Genomic DNA, 24,655 nt, shown 5'->3' on the forward strand with positions numbered 1-24,655 from the left:
TGCCCTTTCTGATTGGCTCTCTTCCGAAGCGTTTTGTGATTGGCTCGCGCGTAGCGCGGGCTACGATGGCCCGCTAAGGGGAGGTTTGCAGTTGCAAAGCAAGTCCCGCTCTCTGGCGTTGCGTGACAGCGGCTGCAGCTGCAGTTGCGGTAGGTTGTTTTCGCGCGTTGCAACGTGGTTGTTCCTCAGGGACAAGGGGCGGGGGGAACACAACAATCTAAATTAGTTGCAGAGGCATAGCTGCCAAGTTTTCCCTTTTCTCGCGAGGAAGCCTATTCAGCATAAGGGAAAATCCCTGTAAAAAAGGGATAACTTGGCAGCTATGTGCAGAGGACCTTGGCTTCTGCTTGGGGGCCTTTGGAGTTTTGTTCTCTTGCATATCTGAACGGCTGCAGCCGCTCCACATGCTGAAGAATCTCAGGAGGAGAAAATCCTCATTGGCTTCATTAGAACACACAGAGGCTAGAGAGTGCTTAGGACCAGAAATTTACTTGGAGGTGAGTCGGGTGGCTAATTTGAAATACTGAGAGCATGACACAAGAAGTATGCAACCCAGTCCAAAGTTTATTCCTATATATGTTTTTGTTTATTTATTTTCTTACCCTTCTACCCCTCCAAATCACCCTATCATATATCCCAAAGTGGCATACTTGTGTCTCCCAGGAGGTCTCTCATCCAGGCACTGGGCCAGACCCTGGCTTGCTTAACTTCATCAAGATAGTGACCTCATGTGCCTTCAGAGCATGCCCTGTGTACATGTGCATAGAATCTAGCCTTGAAAGGAAAGAGGAAGTGGTGGTCAGATCTGGGAGTGTTGCTGACAAAGGAGGTTACCATCACTCTTTCGGGAAGTAACTTTCTGAAGTTTTCTCTTAGTCATATTCTTCTCTTCTCCATGCTTGTCATAGCTGCTGTGTTGCAGGATATCGGTTCAGCATTTGTGAAGAAATGGACTGGGAACAGCTTGACATGAACCCCAGAGTGATTGCAGCAATTAAAAAGGGTAATTTGGCTATTTACTCCTATTCTCATATTTACACACCGCACAATCACTGTACAGGCATAAAGAAGAGAGGGGTTTTTTGTTTTTAAAAATTCTATTGCTACATTTGACATAGGGAAAATGTACTCAGACTAGATAGAAACAAAAATAAAAATTAAAAAATCCCTTCCAGTAGCACCTTAGAGACCAACTAAGTTTGTCATAGGTATGAGCTTTCGTGTGCATGCACACTTATTCAGATACATAGAAACAGAAGTCACCAGACCCTTATGTATAGTCACTCCCACCCTCTGACTATACATAAGGGTCTGGTGACTTCTGTTTCAGTGTATCTGAAGAAGTGTGCACGCACACGAAAGCTCATACCTGTGACAAACTTAGTTGGTCTCTAAGGTGCTACTGGAAGGAATTTTTTAAATTTTATTTTATTTTTCGACTATGTCAGACCAACACGGCTACCTACCTGTAACTCAGACTCGGTAGGTTGCTGTTGCTGCCACCAAGTACAGTAATTGCACATTCAGCCCAGACCTGTTAGAAATGTTCCACTCATTTTCCAATAGGATTTACATCTAGGTAGATGTGTGTAGGATTACAACTTTGCAGCCCAAACCTTATTGATCTCAATGGAACCAGGTGCCTTCCAGATGTTGGTGGACTACAACTCCCAATCACCCCTCAGCATTAGCTGAGTTCGCTGGGGTTGATGGGAGTTGTAGTAAAGCTGCTGTAAAGGAACTCAGGTTGTTTTCTGAGGTTCAGCCCCACTGAATACTCTTGAGACTTGTTGTTGTTGTTGTTTAGTCGTTTAGTCGTGTCTGACTCTTCGTGACCCCATGGACCATAGCACACCAGGCACTCCTGTCTTGCACTGCCTCCCGCAGTTTGGTCAAACTCATGTTCGTAGCTTCGAGAACACTGTCCAACCATTTCGTCCTCTGTCGTCCCCTTCTCCTAGTGCCCTCAATCTTTCCCAACATCAGGGTCTTTTCCAAGGATTCTTCTCTTCTCATTAGGTGGCCAAAGTATTGGAGCCTCAGCTTCACGATCTGTCCTTCCAGTGAGCACTCAGGGCTGATTTCCTTCAGAATGGATAGGTTTGATCTTCTTGCAGTCCATGGGACTCTCAAGAGTCTCCTCCAGCACCATAATTCAAAAGCATCAATTCTTCGGCGATCCGCCTTCTTTATGGTCCAGCTCTCACTTCCATACATCACTACTGGAAAAACCATAGCTTTAACTATACGGACCTTTGTAGGCAAGGTGATGTCTCTGCTTTTTAAGATGCTGCCTAGGTTTGTCATTGCTTTTCTCCCAAGAAGCAGGCGTCTTTTAATTTCGTGACTGCTGTCACCATCTGCAGTGATCAAGGAGCCCAAGAAAGTAAAATCTCTCACTGCCTCCATTTCTTCCCCTTCTATTTGCCAGGAGATGATGGGACCAGTGGCCATGATCTTGGTTTTTTTTATGTTGAGCTTCAGACCATATTTTGCACTCTCCTCTTTCACCCTCATTAAAAGGTTCTTTAATTCCTCCTCACTTTCTGCCATCAAGGTTGTGTCATCTGCATATCTGAGGTTGTTGATATTTCTTCCGGCAATCTTAATTCCGGCTTGGGATTCATCTAGTCCAGCCTTTCGCATGATGAATTCTGCATATAAGTTAAATAAGCAGGGAGACAATATACAACCTTGTCGTACTCCTTTCCCAATTTTGAACCAATCAGTTGTTCCATATCCAGTTCTAACTGTTGCTTCTTGTCCCACATAGAGATTTCTCAGGAGACAGATGAGGTGATCAGGTACTCCCATTTCTTTAAGAACTTGCCATAGTTTGCTGTGGTCGACACAGTCAAAGGCTTTTGCATAGTCAAGCAGAAGTAGACGTTTTTCTGGAACTCTCCAGCTTTCCCTTCATGGATCAATGCCTTGTCGTGTCGAAGGGGCTTGAATAACTCAGAGAAGCTATGAGCTATGCCATGCAGGGCCACCCAAGATGGACAGGTCATAGTGGAGAGTTTTGACTAAACGTGATCCACCTGGAGAAGGAACTGGCAAGCCACTCCAGTATCCCTGCCAAGAAAACTCCATGGACAAAGACAACAGGCACTCTTGAGACTTACTTCTGGGTAAACAGACACAGGATTGAGTTGTAACACTAGCTAATGTGTAGAGAAGGGTACCAAGAGGTGATAAACACAGAAACTTAATCTCAGAACAGTAATTGTCAGTGCCAGTCCTATAAATTTCTATTCAGAAGTAAGGCCAAGGAATTCAACAAGGTTTTACTTCCAGGTTAGTGTGTGTAAGTCTGTAGCCTAAGGGCCTAAAATACAACACATGCCCAAGACCTGTACTCTGCTGCTGCTACTACTACATTTCATTTTTTAAAAAAAAAAATCTAAGCAGGTTATGTTCAATCACTTTTCTCATTTCAGCAAAAATCAAATCTATCCAAGAGATTATGAACCTTTCAGGAGCAGATTTGCAAAGGCTGACAAATCTGTCCCGTATGGATGTACAGTACTTGCTAAGGGCCATTTCTGGTGCATTAAGAAAAAACTCTGTACTTACAGGTAAATATTTCTACTTTTCCATGTTGTTTCTTTAAATGCACATTTAAAGAAACATCATGAGTTTGTAGCGTGGATATGAATGTTTAGCTTTATCCAGTTATCCCCTTCCCCACTTGGGAATTCTGAAAATGGAAGAATCTCTGATCTAGCAGCTGTTAAGAGATCAACTTAAATTGTGATGACGTTCATCCCTGTTCAGGGAAGTTTTTAATGTTTGATGTCATATTCTGCTTTAATTTGTTGGAAGCTGCCCAGAGTGGCTGGGGAAACCCAGCCAGATGGGCAGGGTATAAAAATATTATTACTATTAGGTTTGATATGGCTACATAGGGATTGGGGATGGAAATTCCAGCTTTTTCCCTTTTCTGAATCCTTTTAGCTCTTCAGCTATTCCAGGACAGAAACTACAACACTTCCCAACACCAGAAGCTAAGCCTGGGCTGCCCGATTCTGGACAGCTTGCTACAAGGCGGCGTTCCCCTTGCAGGAATCACCGAAATTGCTGGCGAAAGTTCTGCTGGGAAGACCCAGATTGGTTTGCAGCTGAGCCTTTCTGTGCAATATCCGTACAAATACGGTGGACTGGAATCTGGTAAGAAACATACATTTCTGTACATGTGCTTGGTGTGCCTAGTATCTATAGGAGAGGTACTGCATGTTTGAAAAACCTGTGCCCAAATAAATCAGTTCTTCAACTGGCACGTCTTAAGTTCTCCGATTTGGGATAATTTTATTCTGCATAACGTTTATTCTGGTTTTGCTTATCCTTTGGAAGAGCAAGCTACTCTGCATTGGGCTTCAGCTACATGCTTTGTTATGGAGAAGGGCTTGAGGCTCCACTGAGCGTTGCCAGCACACTTTGCAGCATAGCTTTTCCATTCTTGCTCAGATATATTTTGTACTGCTTGCTGTGCCTACAAAATGCAAGTCAACCAGCCTAACAGCTGATCTTCTTTGCCTTCTTGCTGCGCTACAGGTGGTTCCCCTTTGCGTTCCGCTGGTCTCTGCTGGTTGCTTCTTGCCGCCGCTGCGAGCTGTCAGCGCGAGCTTTGGCTCGCGCTACAGCTGTCAGCGCGAGCCAAAGCGAAGCTCGGGGAAGGCAGGCAGGCAGGCGACAACAGCCCTGGAGCCGAAGCTCAGCGGGTGCTGCTTGCCGCCTGTCTGCCTGCCTTCTCCGCCAGTCCCCCGAGCCGAAGCGCAGCTTGGGGTACTGGCGGCGGCAGCGGGGCTTCCTCGGGGAAGGCAGGCAGGCAGCAAGCAGCCCCGGAGCCAAAGCGCAGTGGGCGCTGCTTGCCGCCTGCCTTCTCCAAGGAAGCCCCGCTGCCGCCGCCAGTCCCCCGGAGCCCATAGGAACGCATGAATTAAGTTTCAATGCATTCCTATGGGAAACCGCGATTCGCAAGACGAATTTTTCGCAAAACGAATTGACCCGTGGAACGAATTAAATTCGCCTTGCGAGGTACCACTGTATATATTCTTCCACCTTGCTGCCATGATAGAAAGCCTGTTATTCCAGGAGTTCCCCTCTGTATTTCGCAGGTGCTGTTTACATTTGTACGGAAGACGTTTTCCCAAATAAGCGCTTGCAGCAACTGATTGAGCACCAGCCCAAAGCGAGGGGTGACATTTCGCCTGATGTGGTGCAGAAAATAAAATTTGGAAGTGGTATTTTTGTTGAGCATGCCGCAGACCTGGTAAGTAGCAGAGCACGTTTCTGGCTGGGGGGGGGGGTGTACATGGATCTAGGGTAGCTGAACCGAAATCTCATTGAAACCAATGGGACAAATTAGTTATGACACCTAAAGGACCCATCTCTGCTTTGAGCAGTACCAACCGGCAGAGCAGTACCATTTGAAATCCCACAGCTGGTACCCTGTACTTCAGCACCTCAATTGGAGTGATAATTCATGGGAAATTATGCTTGCTGAATGCAGAAATTAGTTTTTAAGTACATTTTCACAGCCCTAATGTCTAGAAACTTTTGTTTTTGAAAGAAAAACAATAAACCATGAAAGCTCAGGTTCCCAAAAAACTACAGAGAACTTGGGTCCGGATTAAATTGACTGACGGGCCGGATTAGGCCCCCAAAACAGACTTTGGATATGCCCGATTTTAATCAAATCCACCCTGGATTCTACAGTCTCGAAACTTCACTTGAAACTTATTACTCTCTCTTCCTCTGACATCAGACCAAAGGCAGCCTGCTTAAACTTCCTGTGATATCAGACTAGATTGTCCATTCAGGGCTGGACAATCTTGGCTGCTCATGGGCGGTGATTATGCATCTCTGCAGATCTTCTTGCCAGGGTCAAGGGTGCAGGAAAGCACCTTTCACCTGCGGAAAGAACCACAGAGACTTGGGGCAAAAAGGGAACTGAGCAAGGGGGAGTAATCAACTGCATCAATTGTGACAGCAAGTGCAAGGGAGGTGCAGCATGAATTGTACAGTATTGTACTGCTGCACGCATAGAGCTCACAACTACTGTACAATGCATGCCTAGAGTTTCTTTCCTATTGTAGCTGTTTTGTTGCATCATCCTGCTTGTGAAGACACATTGGCCTTGCATAATCAATTACTTGACAGAAAACCAGCCTTCCCTCCGGCACGTTCATCACTCCCTCTTTTGTAAGCACAACAAGGGGATCAATTCGGTTTTCCAATAGGGCACAGTATTATCTTTATGCCTAACCATGTTTGCTTTTCTTCTTTTTACAAAGTGGCATGATGTATTCTTCTCTGCCACATTTTTCGTGTAAAAATCTGCCACGTGTGGATTTTTATTTTTAAAACGTGTTCATGCTTAAGGGGTTTGAAAAGCAGCAAGGGTAAACATATTTGCTAAATGCTGCCCTGGGGCTGTGGAATAGTTTGGGCTATAAAATTACTTTAATGCTTTTTGAACCAGTTTAAAAACCAAAACAAAACCTTGCTTCTGTTTTAGCATTGATCGCAGTGGGATACAAGTTCAGCTTCTGTTCACTTTCAGTGTTCACTTTCAGCCATGACTGATCTTGGCATCCGAAGTTTTTTAGGATCTTCAAATTAAATCCCTTTCAACTCTATAATTCTATGAAATCCTTGTTGGCAGCGAGGAATGGGGAACCAATATTGTGCTTGTAGTTCAGGTCCCTGCCCTGTTGAACTTCTGGTGCCATCTATAGACTTAAAAAATAAAATAAAAATCCAGCAGACCTTTAAATGAAACCTGGTTTTATAATTTAACTGGCTTTTATTTTCATTGTATTGTGGGTGGGTCTTTTTTTTGTACACTGTTTAAGAGACAGTAGCAACTAAGCAGAGTATAAATGGGCAGAATGAAATAAAGAAATTAATAAAAGGTAAAGGGACCCCTGACCATTAGGTCCAGTCGTGACCGACTCTGGGGTTGCGGCACTCATCTCGCGTTATTGGCCGAGGGAGCCAGCGTACAGCTTCCAGGTCATGTGGTCAGCATGACAAAGCCGCTTCTGGCGAACCAGAGCAACACACGGAAACGCCGTTTACATACCTTCCCATTGTAGCGGTACCTATTTATCTACTTGCACTTTGACGTGCTTTCGAACTGCTAGGTTGATAACAGCATTAAAAATGCTATAAATCAGGTGTGGGGAGCCTTTGTCCTCTCTCATCAGCCCCAGTGGCCAAGGATGACGTGCATTTTAGAGAAGGCCAAAGGTTTCCTGGCACCTACTTCAAATATATAGTGTGTGATCACAACAAAACAGGAAGCAATCCATTTGTGGAGCTCTCACAATTTTAAATTGACTTTGGGGTGGGTCTGTTGCACTTTGCACCCAAAGGTCCTCGGCTCAATCCCTGAAATTGGACCTTTGCTTGAGATGCTGCAGAAGCGCTGCCAGTCTTAAGATTCAAGAGGAGACAGTTCTTGGCAGGATGGACCAGTGGTCTGACTTTCATCTCCCTTTGTTCAGTTTTCCAAACGGCAACAAAAAAAAAACTTTCTCATTCCTGGGCTATGTAAAATGTTGCTTGATGTAACAAATAGCAAGATTGTGTTGTATCATACGCTATAGTCCGCCCACACACCCCAAGTTGTGGGACTCCCTTTAAGATACCATTATGTTCCCTCCTACCCGGGCCACATATTGGGTGTAAGGTGTACGTATTTTAATTTTGTATTCTATTGGCATTTTAAAAAACGATTCTATGGTTTTTGTTCTCTCTCCTATCGTTGCTCTACTCTGCTCACGTATCGGGTTATGATGTGATGCTTACCCGGCTTTGGGCCGGTGCCCGCTGCGCCAATCGGCTGGAAGGCGGGGGAGTGCGCGCCCGTGCGCATGTGCACACACATTTACTGGCGCGGTGGCGCGCTTCCAGGTCGGAAAAATCGCCGAAAATCGTTTGTGCGCATGCGTATGGGCCTCCCCCCGACCCGGAAGTGCACCGGAAATGACCAGTTCTGGGTCGGGAGAGGCCCATACGCATGCGCACAAACAATTTTTGGCGCTTTTTTCTGATCTGGAAGGGCGCCGCCGCACTGCGCGCCGTAAGAGCGGGCGGCGGGGGTCGTCGCGGGCCGGATTGGGAGGCCAATTGGGCCGCATCTGGCCCGCGGACCGTAGTTTGGGGACCCCTGGTTTAGGGCTTTCAAGATCAGCACCAACACTTTAAATTGTGCCAAGAAATGTACTGGGAGCCAATGTAGGTCTTTCAAGACCAGTGTTATGTGGTCTCGGTGGCCACTCCCAGTTACCAGTCTAGCTTAGGCTCAAGATGCTTCCAGCTATTAGCTGAAGTACAACAGAACTGACCCAGTGAGGTTGCAGAAGTACCCGTTGCAACAGTGCAGGTCTTGGCCTCCTCAGTCTGATTTCTGAAGGTTCCTTATCATTGCAGGAGACTTTCCACGAGTGTATTACTAAGAGGATTAACTTGCTGGTCTCAAGGGGCATGGTTCGCCTGGTCGTAATCGATTCCATCGCTGCCTTATTCAGATGCGAGTTTGCCGCCAAGGATTCCGTCCTGAAAGCCAAATATTTGCAGATATTTGGAGCAAAACTTCACAAGCTAAGCAGCAAGTTCCGAGTCCCAGTAGTATGCATTAATCAGGTAAAGCTTCAAATTTGATTTCACCATTGTGGGCATGGATTTCAATGGATCTAAATGTGCCCAGTGGGATTTTGGCTTATGTGCTGGTCCAGACTGCCATCTGGCAGTTCTGGGAAATGTAAGCACCGCTGATGCATTGAACGGGCAGTGAACCAGAATATTACATCAGATAAAAACATAATAACAGCATGCTGTACCAAGCCAATAATTTGGCCTAGCATCCTGTTCTCACAATGGCACAAGCGATATAGGTGTGGAACATGATGGCATGTATGTGTGAATGCAAAAAGCCCTAGGACTTATTTAATGCATTCTCAAAAATCTTTCTTTTCCGGCTGGTCTTTTGGGAAATAGTGAGAGGTGGCAGTATTTTTCTTCTTCTCCACCAGCTGCTCAGCGTGGAATATTTTGTGCACGTTATCCTAACTCACTTCCAGATGCAATTGCAGCTTTACGTCCACATACCTGGTTTTGAAATGGAATTGTTTATCTGGAAGCAAATCCTGCGGATCTTCACATTCCAACTCAAAAGCGGATTAAGTAGCCCCATCATGGTACATTGATTCCAATGGAAGTTGCCCTTATGTTTGAGCTTTTTATCCAGATACTTCAACTGGTATTGGGGATCAGAAACATTCCATCACAAAGGAGTTTCTCTCTCTCTCTCTCTCCCCCCGCCACCTTCTTGTGCAGACTAACTGAAGCTGCAGTCTCTCAGTATAAATGCAAGGGCTGAGTAGCTCAGTTGGTAAAGCATGAAATTCTTATTCTTGAGGTCATGGCTTCTAGACTCACATTGGGCAAAAGATTCCTGCATTGCCGAGGGTTGGACCAGATGACCCTCACGGTCCCTTTCAACGCTACAGTTCTGTAATTTGTAGTTCTAGTCCATCACTGCTTAGGTGCAGACCTTGTATTTAAACATTATTTACCTGGTAGCCATGGGCAACAAGGAATTGAATGCAGATAATAAAACGTTGATGTGGGCTTCTAGAGTCTTGTTGCCTTGCCTGCCCCCACCACTCTTTCCCTCCTTTGTTTGTGGGGGGGGGGGAGAGAATTGTACAGCCTGTCCAAAACCCTTTATTGCAAGGGGAGCATTTCCCTCCCTCTTCCCCTCTTGGCAGTGCGCTGTGGAAATCTTTTGCTTGCTCTCTCTTTTCCCCCGCATTCTAGGTAACTGACACAATGGATGAGAAAGGAAGTGCTGCTCACTGTAGTCCTGGGTGAGTACAACACAACATGCATGCATGCAAACGCACACCCAACAAACACATTTGAAGAACATACGAAGGGTAGTTCACCTCCCCCCTAGCAGCAATGGACTTGACACACAAATGGCAATATTGCACAAGAGGCTCCGATTTTCCAGTCCCCTTTGGCACATACTGAAAGCATGGGGTGGGGTGGGGGTGGTCATCCAATGTGACATATTTCGTGCCCATGTATTGTATGAGGGTGGTACTCAGTGCTCTGGTCCACCCTAAAAACCACTCAGCAACACTTATCTGACATTAAGCCAGGGATAGAGAAACTATGACCCTCCACCAGCTCCCAGCAGCCCTAGCTAGGGCTGGAGAGGGCAATGGGAGCTCAAACAATGCCAAAAGGGCCATAGGTTCCCCGTCATTGATTTAAGCCATCTGTTCCACAAGGCCAAGGCCCTAGCATAGCCCTATAATTCCTGCATTGCAGGGGGTTGGACTTACATGACACTCGCGGTCCCTTCCAACTCCGCTCTTCTATGATATGCCTCTGGGTCAACTCGAACTCTTAACTTGCGGTGGAGAACCTTGCACCCTCCAGATGTTGTTGAACTCCCATCAGCCTCAGCCAGCACGGTCTTAGTACCGTAAGGGATGATGAAATTAGTTGTCCAGCAATCTCTGGAGGTTACCGATTCCCAACTTCACTGGCAAGTCTGCCCGTCTTAAACTTAGCAGGATGTTTTGTTAAACCACAGGCTTTGTTGTGTTTTCAGATGCGCAACCAAGAGAGTAGTTCCGGCACTTGGAATAACTTGGTCCAATCAGCTGTTGATGCGGCTGATGGCAAGCCGGAGAACAGACCAATCACTGGCTGCCAATGATGCACCACACCATGGCAGAAGTGCGCTGCGGACGTTAAGGGTGGTTTTTGCTCCTCACCTGCCCCCGTCTTTTTGCTACTATGCAGTCAACTTGGAAGGTGTAAAGGGAATAAAGGAGACACCACCGAATTTATGAAGAAAACTGAAGCACTAAATGTTACATATTTATTCATGCTACAGTACAATGGAATTTAGCGGATTTAGTAAAATCAGCAGCGAACCACGGTTGCATCCAGACTGCATCCTTGGTTAAGTTGGGAAATGTAAGGAAAACTAGGGAGTAATTTTTGGACAAGACCAGCCCAGTTTTAAAGCAACTGCAGAGTCAAGCAGCTAACAAATAGCCTAAGTATTATCTGAATCCTCTGGAGGGTTAACTCGTTAAAATTTGTCAAGGCAAAAACAGCAGCCTGGAATGAGTAAGTATCTTATATTTATTAGTCCTAGGGTAAGAATATCCTTTCTCTAGAACCTGTGTGTGTGTATGAATATTTACAGTTGATTTCATCTGTTAAGGCTGAACGTAAGAGTTTGTATAAGACCAAGACACTACTTTAATCCAGTTAATCTTTGGAGCCCCTTTGTACGTTTCCTTGTATCTTCAGAAGAACTATAATGAGTTTATTCTACAAAGCTCTGTCTTTTATGCCTTTTTTTAAAGAACAGGTTATTTAAAATTTGCTTTTAAAAGATAAACAGAAATATTAACTGCTTTTGTAACACTCTTAACATAAAAAGCCACATTTGCAGAAGTCTTTTTCTTTCAATAGTTTATTTTTACACTTTGAAAATGTCAAGGACACTTTACATGTTAAACAGTTTCACAACTGACCACAGCTATGTAACAGGTTTAAAAGAAAAAGATCAGGAATCATTTTGTGGAAATAAGCTATACATAACAAGCAATATCTTTTGTTCTACGTTCTAAGGCTGCTTTCTGTGGAGACGTGTATTTAGAGAACTAAACCGCCAAGTTGAAAGCACAGTAATTCTAGTTAAACATCCAGAATATTTTAGCATTAAGAGTTAATGGCTTAACTACTGACCTCTCATCTTATATCGTGGAGGAATGGGATTCAGAATTTCAAATTTAAGCAGGACCTAGCCAAATCAGATTTAGCTAGATCAACATGCAAAACCCTTTACTCATTCTTCAATTATTTAAATTTACCTTGCATCAATTTTTTAAAAATTATATTTCTAATTTAAAGCTGAAGTGCAAGTCTTAACATATCCAGTCAAAGACTTCCCTTTTTTTAAACGAAAAACATTGCTCCCTTGTCAACTCTTCACTGACCGTAATTGCCTCAGTGCTTTAAAGTGACATTCAGCCATGCCTGTTTGTTTAGATTAAGCATCCAAAAGGTAAGTGATCCAAATACTCCGCATTATTCAAACTGAAAGGTAGAATTTCATATTACAGGAAACAGAGGTCTGCCATGAAAAACAACAGCTTAAATGTCATGTCCTCCATCCTAATCTACAGCACCATTTAACCTGGAATGTCTTGACATTACACTATCTTCCCATTAGCTGCTGCTCTTGTCATCAAGTGTGGGAGAGCAAACCACGCATATCGTCTATATGTAAGGATTTTGGAGAAGCTGTTGGGGTGGGGGAGCTGTGCTCTTTGCTGTTTCTGGCAGCAGCCCTTTTGCTCCTTGTAATGTACAGACAAACCTGTCATTGGTTTAGTATTTCCTGGGTCTCTCTGTCTCGAAATCACAAAATAAAGCTCAGTATTTGAAATCAAGAGCAGTATTTATGGGCTTTTCTGGAGTATGCACGGGGCAAAATAGCGTTATGCTAGCTTGCTTTATGAGAAGCGCACATTGCAAAAGACTTGAGCACAACAACATAGCAGCATTCAGGAATATATGTGCCCTAGTAAACAAATCTGTACATTTCAACTTAACATTGTAAACCATTTCAGCACACTTTCCGTTTTCAGCTCTTATGTACAAAATAGCCATATTTCATATACCAAAGTCTGTGGAATCCTGTTAGTTTAAACTCCAAATAGCCCTCAATTTTCCCAGCTTGATTATTTGCATCCAACTCACTGCCCTCCGTTCTACCCTGGTGTGTTCCCATTTGTCCCTTGTCAAGCTACATTTTGCTGACATTGGCAGAAATAGCCCTATTGGCCTGTATTGTTTGTATACCTGACTGGGGCTTGTATTGAAATAGCACTTGGGTCTTCTTCAGATTTAACCTTTGCTTCCACAGAATTGCTCTTGTAAAGCTACACTTATGGGGAACCTTGTCTGATGAGTAATACACATGAATCTTCTGGAGCAAGAGTTGATTTTTGCTGCCTCCTGCTTAAGGAACAGTCGCACAAACTGTGTGTGTGTGTGAGAGAGAGAGAGATAGATGGAGTTATTCCCTAAGACATAGGCAAACATGCGATCTAGAAGTTACCTCACTTATAATTCCCTTTCAGGGAGTTTTGCACAAAAGAAGGTCCTGTGATATTAATAGAGTATAACGGCAGGTAGCAAATGGAGTATAAGGGCAGGTAGCAAATAATATAAAGAAATGACCATATTTAATATTGCGAGTTGTGCACCAGCTTACATTACTGTGTAGATGCTAGGTGCTTTTACAACAGGCAGTTTATGATAACCACCTGTTTGGTTCCAATTCTAAATTGCTAAACATGTATTTTCATGGCCTTCATTTGCAAGAAATTGCAATTATGTGTACATGAGGTATTATTCAGTGAAGTAATCTTTAACATTGTAGCAAAGATACTGAGAAGAGGGCAAACAAAGTAGTGTTGCAATTTGACTTGCAATTCATGCTGTATTGACTGCAGTGCTTGTTATAATTGCTTGGGGGGGGGGAACATAAAGCTTCATAGCATTGTGCGCACTGGAAACGACAATTCAACAGGATTTCTAGGGGGCGTGATTTAACCCAATTAGCCATCAAAGGAAGCAGTTCTCTGGCGAGAGAAAAGCATTCCTGTCATACAATGGAAGTTGTCACTCAAACTGCTTCTGCAGCGGATAGAGAGCTCTGATCTATAACGGGAGGTATACGCATATGCACAAAAGGATCACAGTTCCCATCAAGCATGCACTGAAGTTGTACAGCTTCAAATGGATCTTAGTCCTGCACCCAAGCTCAGTACAGGGAATGGAGCATTTCATCGGGGGCTTTGTGTGTGTTTTAACTGACAAGTTGTGGCCTGTTCCTTCATGCACCATAGATTAAAGGGATGCACAATCCACCCATGGTGTGGCCAAAACTGTGATCTTAAGGCTCCATGGAGGGCTGCTTTACACAGCAGCATGAGCCCGCCACAGGCTTTGGAAATGGCGTAAGCTACAGAGCAAGTGACTTGAGTAAATCGCCCCAGGCTCCTCCTCTCCAATCTCTGACAAGCTGCAGGTGCATCTACAAGGCTGGCTAGCCCTGTTGCACAGCACAACTCCTGCAGATCCTAAAAGGCAGTTTTGGCTACGCCGGAATATAAGCCATTAGCATAGTCTTAAAGGGGAACTTCTACAGAATGCTGTCATCAGTAAATCTGTGCGCACCTTTGCTTTTCCTGCTGTGCTTAGGCTTATAGGATCATTGCAGAAGACCGTGTTTCTCTCCACCTCTAGCCAGCCACACATTATGTTTAATTCACCTCGAGTTTTAGTTCTTAAAGCACATGGCAAGTGTGTCATCAACTGAAATCGGACACCGATTGAAAAGTTAAAATGTGAATTGTTCCATCTGAAAACAAAAGCACCTCTGGAGTTGTGGGACAAATGTCATTCCCAACTAAGCTAACAAGCACAGACAAGCCTCCCTGTGTGTTTCATTTAAACCTATGTTTCTGCAACTTACCCTTCTCAAAAAAAGCCCCAAGCAACTGGAGAGGATTGATGAGATAAGCAGGATTGAAGGAAGGGTCTCTAACCCCCCCCCCATTCCTCTGTAATGCATACACCAGCTTGTAAATATAGAACAGTCTGGCCATCATTAGCCTACAACAATTTCATTCTGAATACAGATCTACAGTTTTAGTTTAATGTTACAACAGCATATTTTCTTCAGAGTCTAAAACAATGTGGCGTGTTCCATATGTGTGAAATTTCTGCCTTGGTACTAAATGGCCTAAACATCTCAACTGCTATAGGAAAGCACTGGCACATTAGAAGCACCCGTGGCCTTCAGAGGCAGGAATGCCAAATGGAGACATCTTCAAGGAACAATGGGGGACAATTAATAGCCCAAGTATACTACGTTTATAATAGTCCCTAGGTTGCTTGACAGTTAGGGATGGAGTGTTTGTACTAGACAATAGGTACAATTAGCTTCTCATTACACCAACCTGCCAAAGCCAATTCCTATTATATGGCAAATAATGGAAGAACCCCCATTACCAATAGGTACGTAAAATTCTCAAAGTTCAGTAGTTTGCAACAATCTGCCCCAAAAGTCTACCCATTTAGCAGCACTGGGTCTCAGGACATTACCACACAGCTACTGCCATTTAAAATTCAATGGATATACCTCAACACACAAACCTTGACAAATGCACTTTCTGTAGACAAGTCGCTTATTTTTTTAAAAAAAGAATTCTGCAAAATAGGTAAGCACTTTTAGCAACATTAAATATCTTCAGCTCAATCTAATAAAACTGCTTTCCTCTTATCCTATGACTAAATGATGCCTGGCTATTCCTACTGGCCAGAGATCAACCTTTGCCACCATATAGCTGTTACTCACTCTTTCTCTCCACTCTCTCCTTTCTGCCTTCAATTAATAGCTCTGCAAAATGGAGACAGACTTGAAAATTATACGCATTTTATTAGACCGACTGTAAAACCAAAATGCTGAAGCATTTACTCTTCCCAAGTTGGTCCCCTGAGAATAGACAGTGCATCACCCACAAAGTATATCAGGCAATTGGATTATTAATAAACAAACAGCCTGCCAGTAGCAGCTATGAGTACAACTTTGACATTATTAGTAGCAAATTTCCAACAAGGCCCCTATCCACAGCAGCTGTTTCACAGTGTAACAGTCCAATATGCTTCAGTTTCCTCCTGTTCCCATTCTGAGCAGTGGCAGAAGTTTGAAACTCAAGAGACAACAGTAACAGTATTTCCATCTTGGAGAAAACAGGAGTGTTCCGAGTGACTGGAAAGACTCAAAAGGTGGTCGGCTTCCCAACCAGCCTACCGTATTCCTTGTGTTCTTCCCTCTCAGTTTAAAAATAATTGCACCTCTTTCCACTGATTTTTAGGCCCAAGAAGGCCGCAACCACCATGCTGAAGTGCTGTCTTAGAGCTTCTCTATTCCACTAGTATTTTCTTCTACTTATTAAAGAACCCTGAAGCCCAATCACTAGTCAGACGAACTCTCTGCACATTCTGATAGTTGATGGTGCAAGGCTAACTGTACACGATCCTGGTTTTATACAGTGATAAACTTAATTCAGCTCTCAGTCATTCCATCAACATTATAAATAGATAAACACACTATCCCCATAACAGCTTTTAAAACAGCACATCCCAAGGATACATTTGCACTCCTTTAGATTTCAGTACATTTTTACTGGGGTACATTTCCCCCTTGCTTCTGGATGCTGCAGCAGGGAGATCTGTAACGCAGCTTTGTAGAAAGAATGACTGGACTCACCTGGCGGGTGTGTATCTGTGCCACCCAGGTGGGATTAGCACTGGCCACCAGCTTGAGGCAGGAATTTAATTGCCTCCTAGGAACTGTTGTGGTTGGTGCTCCCGGAAGCGGCTTCAGTTTGCGGTTTTGCCAAGCTAAGAGGAAAGCCGTAACTAAGAATAGGTCAGGGGTAAAGACAGTGTTATATTAAGGGTGTTGTGTGCCAATGATCTTCCTGAACTTCTCAGGCATGCCAGCCACACAGTAGGGCATGGGCCCTGGGTCCAAGATGCCATTACCTTTCTGGTGAGTGCAGTGGAACTATCTCCCATGCTGGCCTTCTGGACCCCAATGGGATGTTCAAAAAGTAATCATGTCCAAGGTGTTAATGGATGTCTAAGAAAGAGGGAGCACATGCTGAAGTAGCTGTTGTCCAAAGGCTGAGGTCCATTTTGAAGTGTGGTGTAGATGTTTTTGGACTGGCCCATGTAGGAGATATTCGGCGGCGGAGCATTTGCTGAACAGGCTGCTGCAGCTGCTGTTTAACTAGAACTATGTTGTGTTTTGGCACACTGAACCTTTCGCTGTCATAGGCCATAGATATGGAAGCCTTAATCCACCTAGCGAAGGTAGGAGGAGAAGACTTCCTAGCTCAGCTTCAAGGGGAGGAAGAAAGCAATTAAGGAGCATGTCTAAATACAGTGGTACCTCGACTTACGAACGACTCGACAACCGAATTTTTCGACTTACGAATGGGGCAAATGGCCGCACGCTTACGAATTTCTCGACATCCGAACGGAAACCACGGCGGATTTAGATAGAGTTTTTTCGACTTACGATTTTTTAGATGGGGTTGCTTCGACTTACAAATTTTTCCATTTCCAATGCATTCCTATGGGAAATTGCGTTTCCAATGGCGCTTTCGACTTACGAATTTTTCGACCCACGAAGGTGCCTTTGGAACGGATTAAATTCGTAAGTCGAGGCACCACTGTAGATGAGTTTTGGCAATAGCTCTTAAGGCTCTGCATACACCCAAAGAGTGCTGTGCCCTCTCTGTGGAATGAGGGGGGTGGGCAACAGTCGGTAGGATGATCCCCTGATGCTCACGGAGAGTGAGTTTTTATTTGGCACAAGACTACTCCATCACTGTGGGAGAAGCCTCCTCCTCACTATCAGAATCACCCTTCACTCAGGCCACTCTTGCCAAGAAGTGTCCAAAGGAAAGGTAGAAGAGTTGTCTAAAAGACTGAGTAACTTCCCAATTCTGCATGAACTGTACAGTAGACCAGTTCTTATGCTATTAGCTTTGCAGAATGGCTTAATTAAACAATCACTTAAAAACTTCCATTGGTCCAATAATCTAATTCAATTAATTCTGCGCATTTCGTCGAAGAATCCTTAGGTAACCATCAGCGTGCACACCAAGAAAGTCAAAGAGATAGAAAAACATGGAGGCCAATGAAATGTCAATGTGGCTGAGCTCCCAAGCAGGATCATAGGGGGAACTGCATGGTGGGGTGTGCGGGATTAAGAGAAACAGGCCTTGAAAATATAAGCCTGAGAGAGGTTCTGGAAACCAAGTACGCAATAAGCACTGAAGTGAAAGGCACTAAAAACAAGCCTTAAAACAGGAAGTTGAGAGTGTATCTCCAGTGCTACTGCTTCAATCAATCAACTGCAATGTAACTTCATCATTAAAATTCATTAACTTAATTGGTTTAATGTTCACAAGCACGCACCCCAAGTAGCAATTAAATCATAAGGAAAGTAAACATAACACGACAACCACCAATACTCTGGATGTGGCTGGAACCAACCAGAATTACAAGAAGTCTTTGTAAGACAGGGTGGAAGGCGTGCAGAATGAAAAAGGAACGTTTTAAAAACTGAATCAAGGAAAGGAGATCTGATCACCAAAGAGGAGAAACTGAGCCAAAAAAGCGAGTGAGAGGAAATAGGAGAGAATGAACAAATTTGGGCCTTAAACAATACACCCCAGAGAGAATTACCAGAGGAAGGAACTTGAAAACTGAACCAGCTTCTGGGAGCACCCATGAAAAGTTTCTAGAAGGCAACTAAATTCCTGGTTTGAGCTAGTGGGCAGTGCTAATTCCATTTGGGTCCAAGGGGTCAGCACAGGATATCTAGCAACCATCTCTATATTTGACAAAGAAGCAAGTCTCCGGGGCCTTTTTTAAAAAATGTCACATTTTAAGAAGGCCTAGGAACAACAGTCCTCTCAACGACATCTCTAACCTAGATGGTTCTAGAAAGACCGTAACAGGGAACCCAAAAACTTTGAACCTCAGTGCTTTGTAATTCACAAGGGAATTTTGTTTAGCTAGCCTCTGTCCCAGAACCTCAGTGGGCCAAATCAGTGTGACTGGCACTCAGAGCTCTTGAGTCTGTCAGACAATTAGTTCGTCCCTGCATGGGGAAAAAGAATGGAAAGAGTTTATGCAGAGTTTAAAATAATCCCAACCATTTAAAATACAAATGCTGGAGAAAAACAAAAGAACAATGAGTAATAAGAAACAAGAATAAAACCAAAACAGACAAGTATTTTTCGTTTATCATTAGTTTGAGATTTTTTAAAACCAAGTTTCAAAGTGGTTTAATATATGAATTGAAAACTTTGCTCCAGTTTGGAATGGGAATAATTCTCACCATCTTTATCAGTGCCTGTGTTGTATTTCTAATCCACTACTTAAGCAGGAATAGAAAGAGCTCTGAACATGAACTGTTAGCTCTCCCCACAAAGCTCTGGTTTGGACAAAATGCTAAGCCATGGTTTAGCATTAAGAGACACAAGCACACTTCACTCCCCTCCCGTGCATCAATGTCCATTTTCAACTATGGTTTATCTGAGCAAGCCAGGATTTGGAAATTAAAAGTTCGGCTTGTCGGGACAAATAGTAGAACTGTTTCGTTTAATTCAAACACAGTTGGTTGAAAATAGATGCTTCCAATCTCATGGCCAGACTGAAGAGGGAAATGCAATGCCAAAGGCAGTGTGTGTGCATATGAGCGACAAGTCCCCTCCAACCTTCAGAACTGTTTCTTCCAAGCGCATGAGGAGGGGGCCGTAATAGAGCCCCACTACATATGGTCTTTCATGTCACAGCCCTTATGAATAAGCCATTTCCTAGCATGGGAGACAGATGCCTTGTAAGTGGTAAAATTCAGAGCAACCTTGGCCAACTTAAGAGAATACAAAACATTGTACTCTGAAAGCAATAGCAGCTGACGCTTCACCTTATCCAATACTATTTATCGCAATTTTCTGGGTGGGTATGGGTGGGTGTGTTGTGTCATGTACTTGACCCAGAAAGTGAAATGTAGCTCAAACTGACAGCCATTTTTTAAAAATACAGTTTTCTACACAAATAATCTCTGTGTAAGGAGAATGCATGTTTATTGGAACATGTTAAGAGTAGCACAGATCTCATCCCTGCCATGAGATCAGGTTGCCTCAGTGGTTAATTTCTCAAGGCGGGAATCCTCCCTATTACACTTCTCTCTGGAGTTGTATTAAAGATCGCTGATAAAGAATTCAGAATAAAAACCTCTTGATTGCCATTACTTTTTTAATACAGTAAGATAAGCCGAAGAACAGTGGAATTTCTTTTCCTCAAAGTATTTGGATTGTTTCATGGGTTTATTTTTGGAACTTAACACAATAAAATTTTGAACAATTGGAAATGCGACTTTACAGACTTGCTCCCTTTTCTTTGTGTAAACTTTCTGACAAGTGCAACAGGTTAGTACTGAAGCAGTCGCTACTTCTTCACACAAGTTAGTTGCAGTTATGTGTTAGTTAAGAGGCACAATACAGAACACTAGCAATTTTGGTGAAGGTGTTATATGAAATACAGGCTAGGATCTTGGCACATGAGAAGTGTATTTCATACAAATGATATTCAAGGGCTACTGTTTTGCAGCCTTGGCTTGCCCTAATGTCACCCCAGTATTTTTTTTTTCATCAGCAAGCACTCAGTAGGTGAATTTTTAAAAGTAACCCTTATTTTTTAAAAATTGCTGCCTAGTTTCTAAAGAGGCCTGCGTCAGCACAGTTTCTTCTGCACTCATTCAAGGAAGCAGGTGGTGTTCCTTGCCATCTCTACAACCATGTGCTGGATCAAATTGCTCTGGAAGCCCAGCTTTTTCAGGTGAAGGCAAGGGCCTGCAGTAGAGAAGATGAAAACTGAAAAAAACTAGTACCCAAATAGAATTCCGGCCACTGTCACTTAGAACTCATTTTAGTTCAACTGTGCAAGTCTGTCTATGCTTATTATCTGGAAAGCTCGCAGCAACTATTGCTATTTGACATTTATTAAGGTGTCCTGGATGCTGTTCACAGGCCAACTTTTCAACACTATACAATGTGGAAGAATACAGCATGCAATTATTGTAACACGACCAAAGAGGTGCTCATCTTTTCACAAAATTGTGAAAGGGGGATTGCATTCCTAAGCAGCCAAGAACAGTTTTCCCATCTGCTCTTGGTTTTCAAAGCTAGGGACAGGGATGTTATCCTGAAATGGACATTCTTGACTCTCTTGATAGCCCACAGCATGAAGTGAGGCACAGTGGCCTCTCAAGGCAAGTGGGGCTCAAGCTTTCAAGAGCTTGATCAGCCTCTGTTAGCACTTTTAATATACTACAGAACAGGCGTGGTGTGTCCTGCCTATTCCCACTTGTGCAGAGGCAGGTAGCTAACTTCTATGCTAATATCAAGTCTCTGATTAAGAGCAGCTCCAAGTGGAGCAGATAAGAGTAGTTTTAGGCCTGGGGGAAAAAAAGGTAGGCACAAGCCACAGCAGATCCACATGTAGCTTGTTCACCTCCATGGGACTTTTCCAGATTTTCTCAGGAGGACATAAACAAGAAATTCATATCCACGGGATTTTCACGTGAGCAGAGCTAACAGATAAGAAGCATTCACCCATGCAATTCCCAAGTGTATCCTGAGGTGTAGAATTTGGGAACAGTTTTACTATTTAGTCCAATGTTTTCGTAAGGCCCAAGTATCTGGTGTTTCCACTAGCTGCTATGTGACTGGATGCTTATAGGAATATCTTTGAATTATTTGCAATATCAGTACATGACAAGACCTATTCACACATGCAAGCAGCTGTTTATAGAAATGCCACTTTTTTCTTTTTCTTTTTAAAAAAGGAGTTTGGCTCACATAGCAAAAAATGTGTGAAGCAGTTCATCGCAGTGTACTGCCAAACATTGTGTCATATGGTCCAGTCAGTCTCTAAACAGCCAACTGAATGTTTGAAATCAGAACCAGGAATAATGCAAAACTGCTGCCATTTCAGTGACAGATCCAATTATTCAATCCAAGCCCTGCCAGTACCATCTACTTGCATTAAGAATATGATAGGGCTTCTTACTTGAAAGTGATCTTCAGTTGCCTTGCCACCCATGTTAAGAACATTCAGTGAGCTGGCACGCTTCATGCTGGACAGTGAACATGCAAGGATAAACCAATCAGAAGGGCTGAAATGGAGCGCTTTGAACACATATGTATACAACAAGAATTTTACTGCAACGTTAACTCCTAGCATCTTCTGAGAGATAACAACATTTGCCGCACATGCATCTTCCTTAATCTAAAATATATCAAAGCTAAGTCACCAAAAACATTTGGGAAACGCTAGATGTCATTCCATCTGCAGAATGTCAGTTACTAAATTGGATCTTAATCTGAGAGGTGTCCAGTCTCTTTTTTTAAAAAAAAAATCAATAAGCTACCCAAGATAAAGTTGTATAAGTAGCATTAGCAAACCCATCAAAAAGCAGTATTTAAAAAGAACCCTTGGTGGGCTTCTACATAATTAAGGCTTGGATATTCAAAGTTTTGGTATGATTTATAACTTTAATAGAGAATGGGATAGATAATACAATCTCTGTCTTGCCTGGATTGTGGGGCAAAACTTGTGCAAGGCAGTGAAAGCTCTGCTATTCTAACAATCGTCAAATGAAGCTCTCAGTTTCAGAGGGTATTGTTAATACACTGCCACATCAACAACCAATAAATTTACAGCTGCAATATTTGCATTACAAAAGTATGTGAAGTTATACCCATAGTGGTTCAAGGATTTTTTTTAAAAGTTATCCAACATTTAACCATATTGCATTTAAAGTGCCTCAAAAAACTGGGTAGCATTCATCATAAGACGAGTAGCCACCACCTATATTGCAGAGCAATGCATGAGCAATTAATATTTCTCCATAAAATCAGCTTCCAAATCTTTTTCACAATGCTGCATCAAAACGGTCACACTAATCCCAAAATGCAATCCTTGCAAGCAAACCCTTAATGTGCAACTAACTTTTACACAGAGTAGACTCACTGAAATTAATGGACACATTTAAATTGGTTTCAGTGATGTCAATGAGTCTATTATGAGTAAAAGTTGTATACTATTTCCTATGTGTAGAAGAAACTACTTGTCCCAATTAACAACTCTAGGAAACAGAACTGCTCTCACTAGCCACTTTGTAAACTGCAGGACAGGGAACCTTCCTGAAAAACCTACACTGAAACCCCCTCGCACCTTTGCTAGAATATGGCGATCCAAATTATTTCGTATCACAGACAAATTAGGAGAAGGGGACATGCTGATACAGGTTAATTGGAAGGCAAGGGCGAGGCCTGACAAGCATTCTAACCATCTCATCATACTGAAGGGTGTAAAGCACTGTTCTCAAAAGGCAGCCCTTGTTCTTAAAACTGAGACACTTGCTAGCCAGGGGAGAAAAGGAGTTGGCAGGGCCATCTTAAGCATAGCTGGCGCCCTGGCGCGAACTATCCCTCCGGCGCCCCCTCCCATTTCCGAGCGCGGCTGCCACGCGGGCGGAGCAGCACGGCACCCCCCTGGCGGCCCGGCACCTTACGCCACCCAACCTTGCCTTAGGGCTGGCCCTGGGAGTTGGTTGTTCAAAGTGAAAATGGCTCAGGGTTCGTCTAAAAGTCCCAACAAGAGTGTACACAACACTGAAGTCAGTGAGATTTCTCATCCTTAAAAATTAGGCAAACATTTGCCTATAATAAATCTGTGACCTGGCAATCAAAATAAAGATTATGAATGAAGTTATACATGCTTGTATAGTTGGGCATAACCTTTATGGCTGCACCTAAACAGCCTCAGTGCCACTATGATTGTATTTAAGCAATATTTTTTAAAGCCTCCAAAAACTACAATGCACACATTTTCTAAATGCAACACAAGTGTTAGCAACACAAAGAAGCAGTAAGCCATGCAGCGTTGACACCTGTTATTTATTTATATAAAAAAATAATACAGTAAAGCAAAAAAAACATTAACCTAAATATACATAACGCACCACATAGAGCATAAACACAAAACTCAAATTCTAAGCAAATAAAAAAATAAATAAAAAGTAAAAACCCACAGATGCAATGCTGAAATGTTAAATAATGAACAAACAAAAATACAGTGTTTCATCGTGCCCATGAATTGTCCCTATACAAATTTAGTAATTTTAGAACAAAAAGTTAGCTAGCTATATAAGACCATTAAAAAATTGGCAAGTGCACTTGTACATTTTTCAAGTTTGAGGCAAGACTGAAGAGAACTGGTTTATGTATTATTTTCAGCATTTCCCTTTGCATTCAAATCTACAACTGGCACTAGTATTATTGCAGCACATCTGAAATCTCCTTCAAGAAGGTATCTCTGAGGTAGGAGTCTTGCTTGATTATATCACTACGCTTACGGAGAGTCTGGGTTTCCTTAAATGTTCAGAAGAACAGTAAACCAAATGTTAACCATGAAGCAGGTTCCAGCTTTCAGTTTTAGGGATTAGTAATCAGAAAATTATACCACCACCATTGCGGGGGATAGTAGTTAAAAGTTAATTGAGTAATAATTGATTACGGACATGAAGGTGCTGGGAGAGACTGCTTATCTGGGTCCTCCCTCAATTCAGACCGACCCCCCCCCCCTTGCAAAAATATGGCTTAGATCCAAAGAACCAAACAGCGAGTTCTCTGCACCTATCAACCTTGGTTGCTCATTAATAGCACCCTACAAAGCATGAAGCCTCTTAAAAAGCCAGGTGTTTCAAAACCAGTTTGTGTGATATGGCTGGGGGAAATCAAAGTCAAAACTCCTTGTGGGAGTGTTGAAATCATTATGCAATGGCTAAAGTGGCTCTTTGTATCCTAGTCTATACCTGAGGATATTTGGAAAAGTAGGAAAGCTTCTGACTGCACACATGGGGTGGGGTGGGGGTCTAAAATGTTTAGCT

The 24,655-nt window shown here is 43.1% G+C and overlaps 2 protein-coding genes across 6 annotated transcripts in view; one reads left to right on the forward strand and one right to left on the reverse strand.

The window, feature by feature from the left end:
• The first annotated feature begins 41 nt into the window (after nucleotides 1-41).
• On the forward strand, nucleotides 42-12,527 carry XRCC3 (X-ray repair cross complementing 3). 2 transcript variants are annotated; one of them, XM_035105165.2, is made up of 8 exons: nucleotides 42-149; nucleotides 909-1,003; nucleotides 3,441-3,578; nucleotides 3,958-4,170; nucleotides 5,118-5,272; nucleotides 8,440-8,652; nucleotides 9,829-9,878; nucleotides 10,634-12,527. In XM_035105165.2, the coding sequence occupies exons 2-8, from the start codon at nucleotides 949-951 to the stop codon at nucleotides 10,875-10,877; spliced, it is 1,068 nt and encodes a 355-aa protein (XP_034961056.1). In that variant the 5' UTR covers nucleotides 42-149; nucleotides 909-948; the 3' UTR covers nucleotides 10,878-12,527. The 2 variants fall into 2 exon arrangements, with proteins under 2 accessions (XP_034961056.1, XP_060127654.1); XM_060271671.1 differs by lacking the exon at nucleotides 42-149 and adding an exon at nucleotides 311-497 and having other exon boundaries at nucleotides 923-1,003.
• A 6,042-nt stretch (nucleotides 12,528-18,569) lies between these two features.
• KLC1 (kinesin light chain 1) overlaps nucleotides 18,570-24,655 on the reverse strand; it is a 38,713-nt gene continuing 32,627 nt past the window's right edge. For 2 of the 4 annotated variants that reach the window (XM_035105184.2, XM_035105176.2), the window contains exons 15-16: nucleotides 21,772-21,838; nucleotides 18,570-18,796 (exon numbers count right to left, since the gene is read on the reverse strand). In XM_035105184.2, coding sequence (XP_034961075.1) covers nucleotides 18,731-18,796; nucleotides 21,772-21,838 — 133 coding nt within the window. In that variant the 3' untranslated portion in view covers nucleotides 18,570-18,730. The remainder of the gene's footprint in view (nucleotides 18,797-21,771; nucleotides 21,839-24,655) is intronic. The other 2 variants (XM_060271657.1, XM_035105191.2) reach the window with 1 other exon arrangement.

Source organism: Zootoca vivipara, chromosome 1 (genome assembly GCF_963506605.1).
Source record: "Zootoca vivipara chromosome 1, rZooViv1.1, whole genome shotgun sequence".
In the NCBI taxonomy this organism is placed as follows: domain Eukaryota; kingdom Metazoa; phylum Chordata; class Lepidosauria; order Squamata; family Lacertidae; genus Zootoca; species Zootoca vivipara.

What these genes read in the sequence shown, in the direction of transcription:
- XRCC3 (XM_035105165.2), top strand. Translation starts at nt 949, where the DNA reads ATGGACTGGGAACAGCTTGACATGAACCCCAGAGTGATTGCAGCAATT. An exon ending in ATACGGTGGACTGGAATCTG is followed by an intron (nt 4,171 to 5,117) that starts GTAAGAAACATA and finishes TGTATTTCGCAG; the next exon opens with GTGCTGTTTACATTTGTACG. An exon ending in GCTGCTCACTGTAGTCCTGG is followed by an intron (nt 9,879 to 10,633) that starts GTGAGTACAACA and finishes TTGTGTTTTCAG; the next exon opens with ATGCGCAACCAAGAGAGTAG.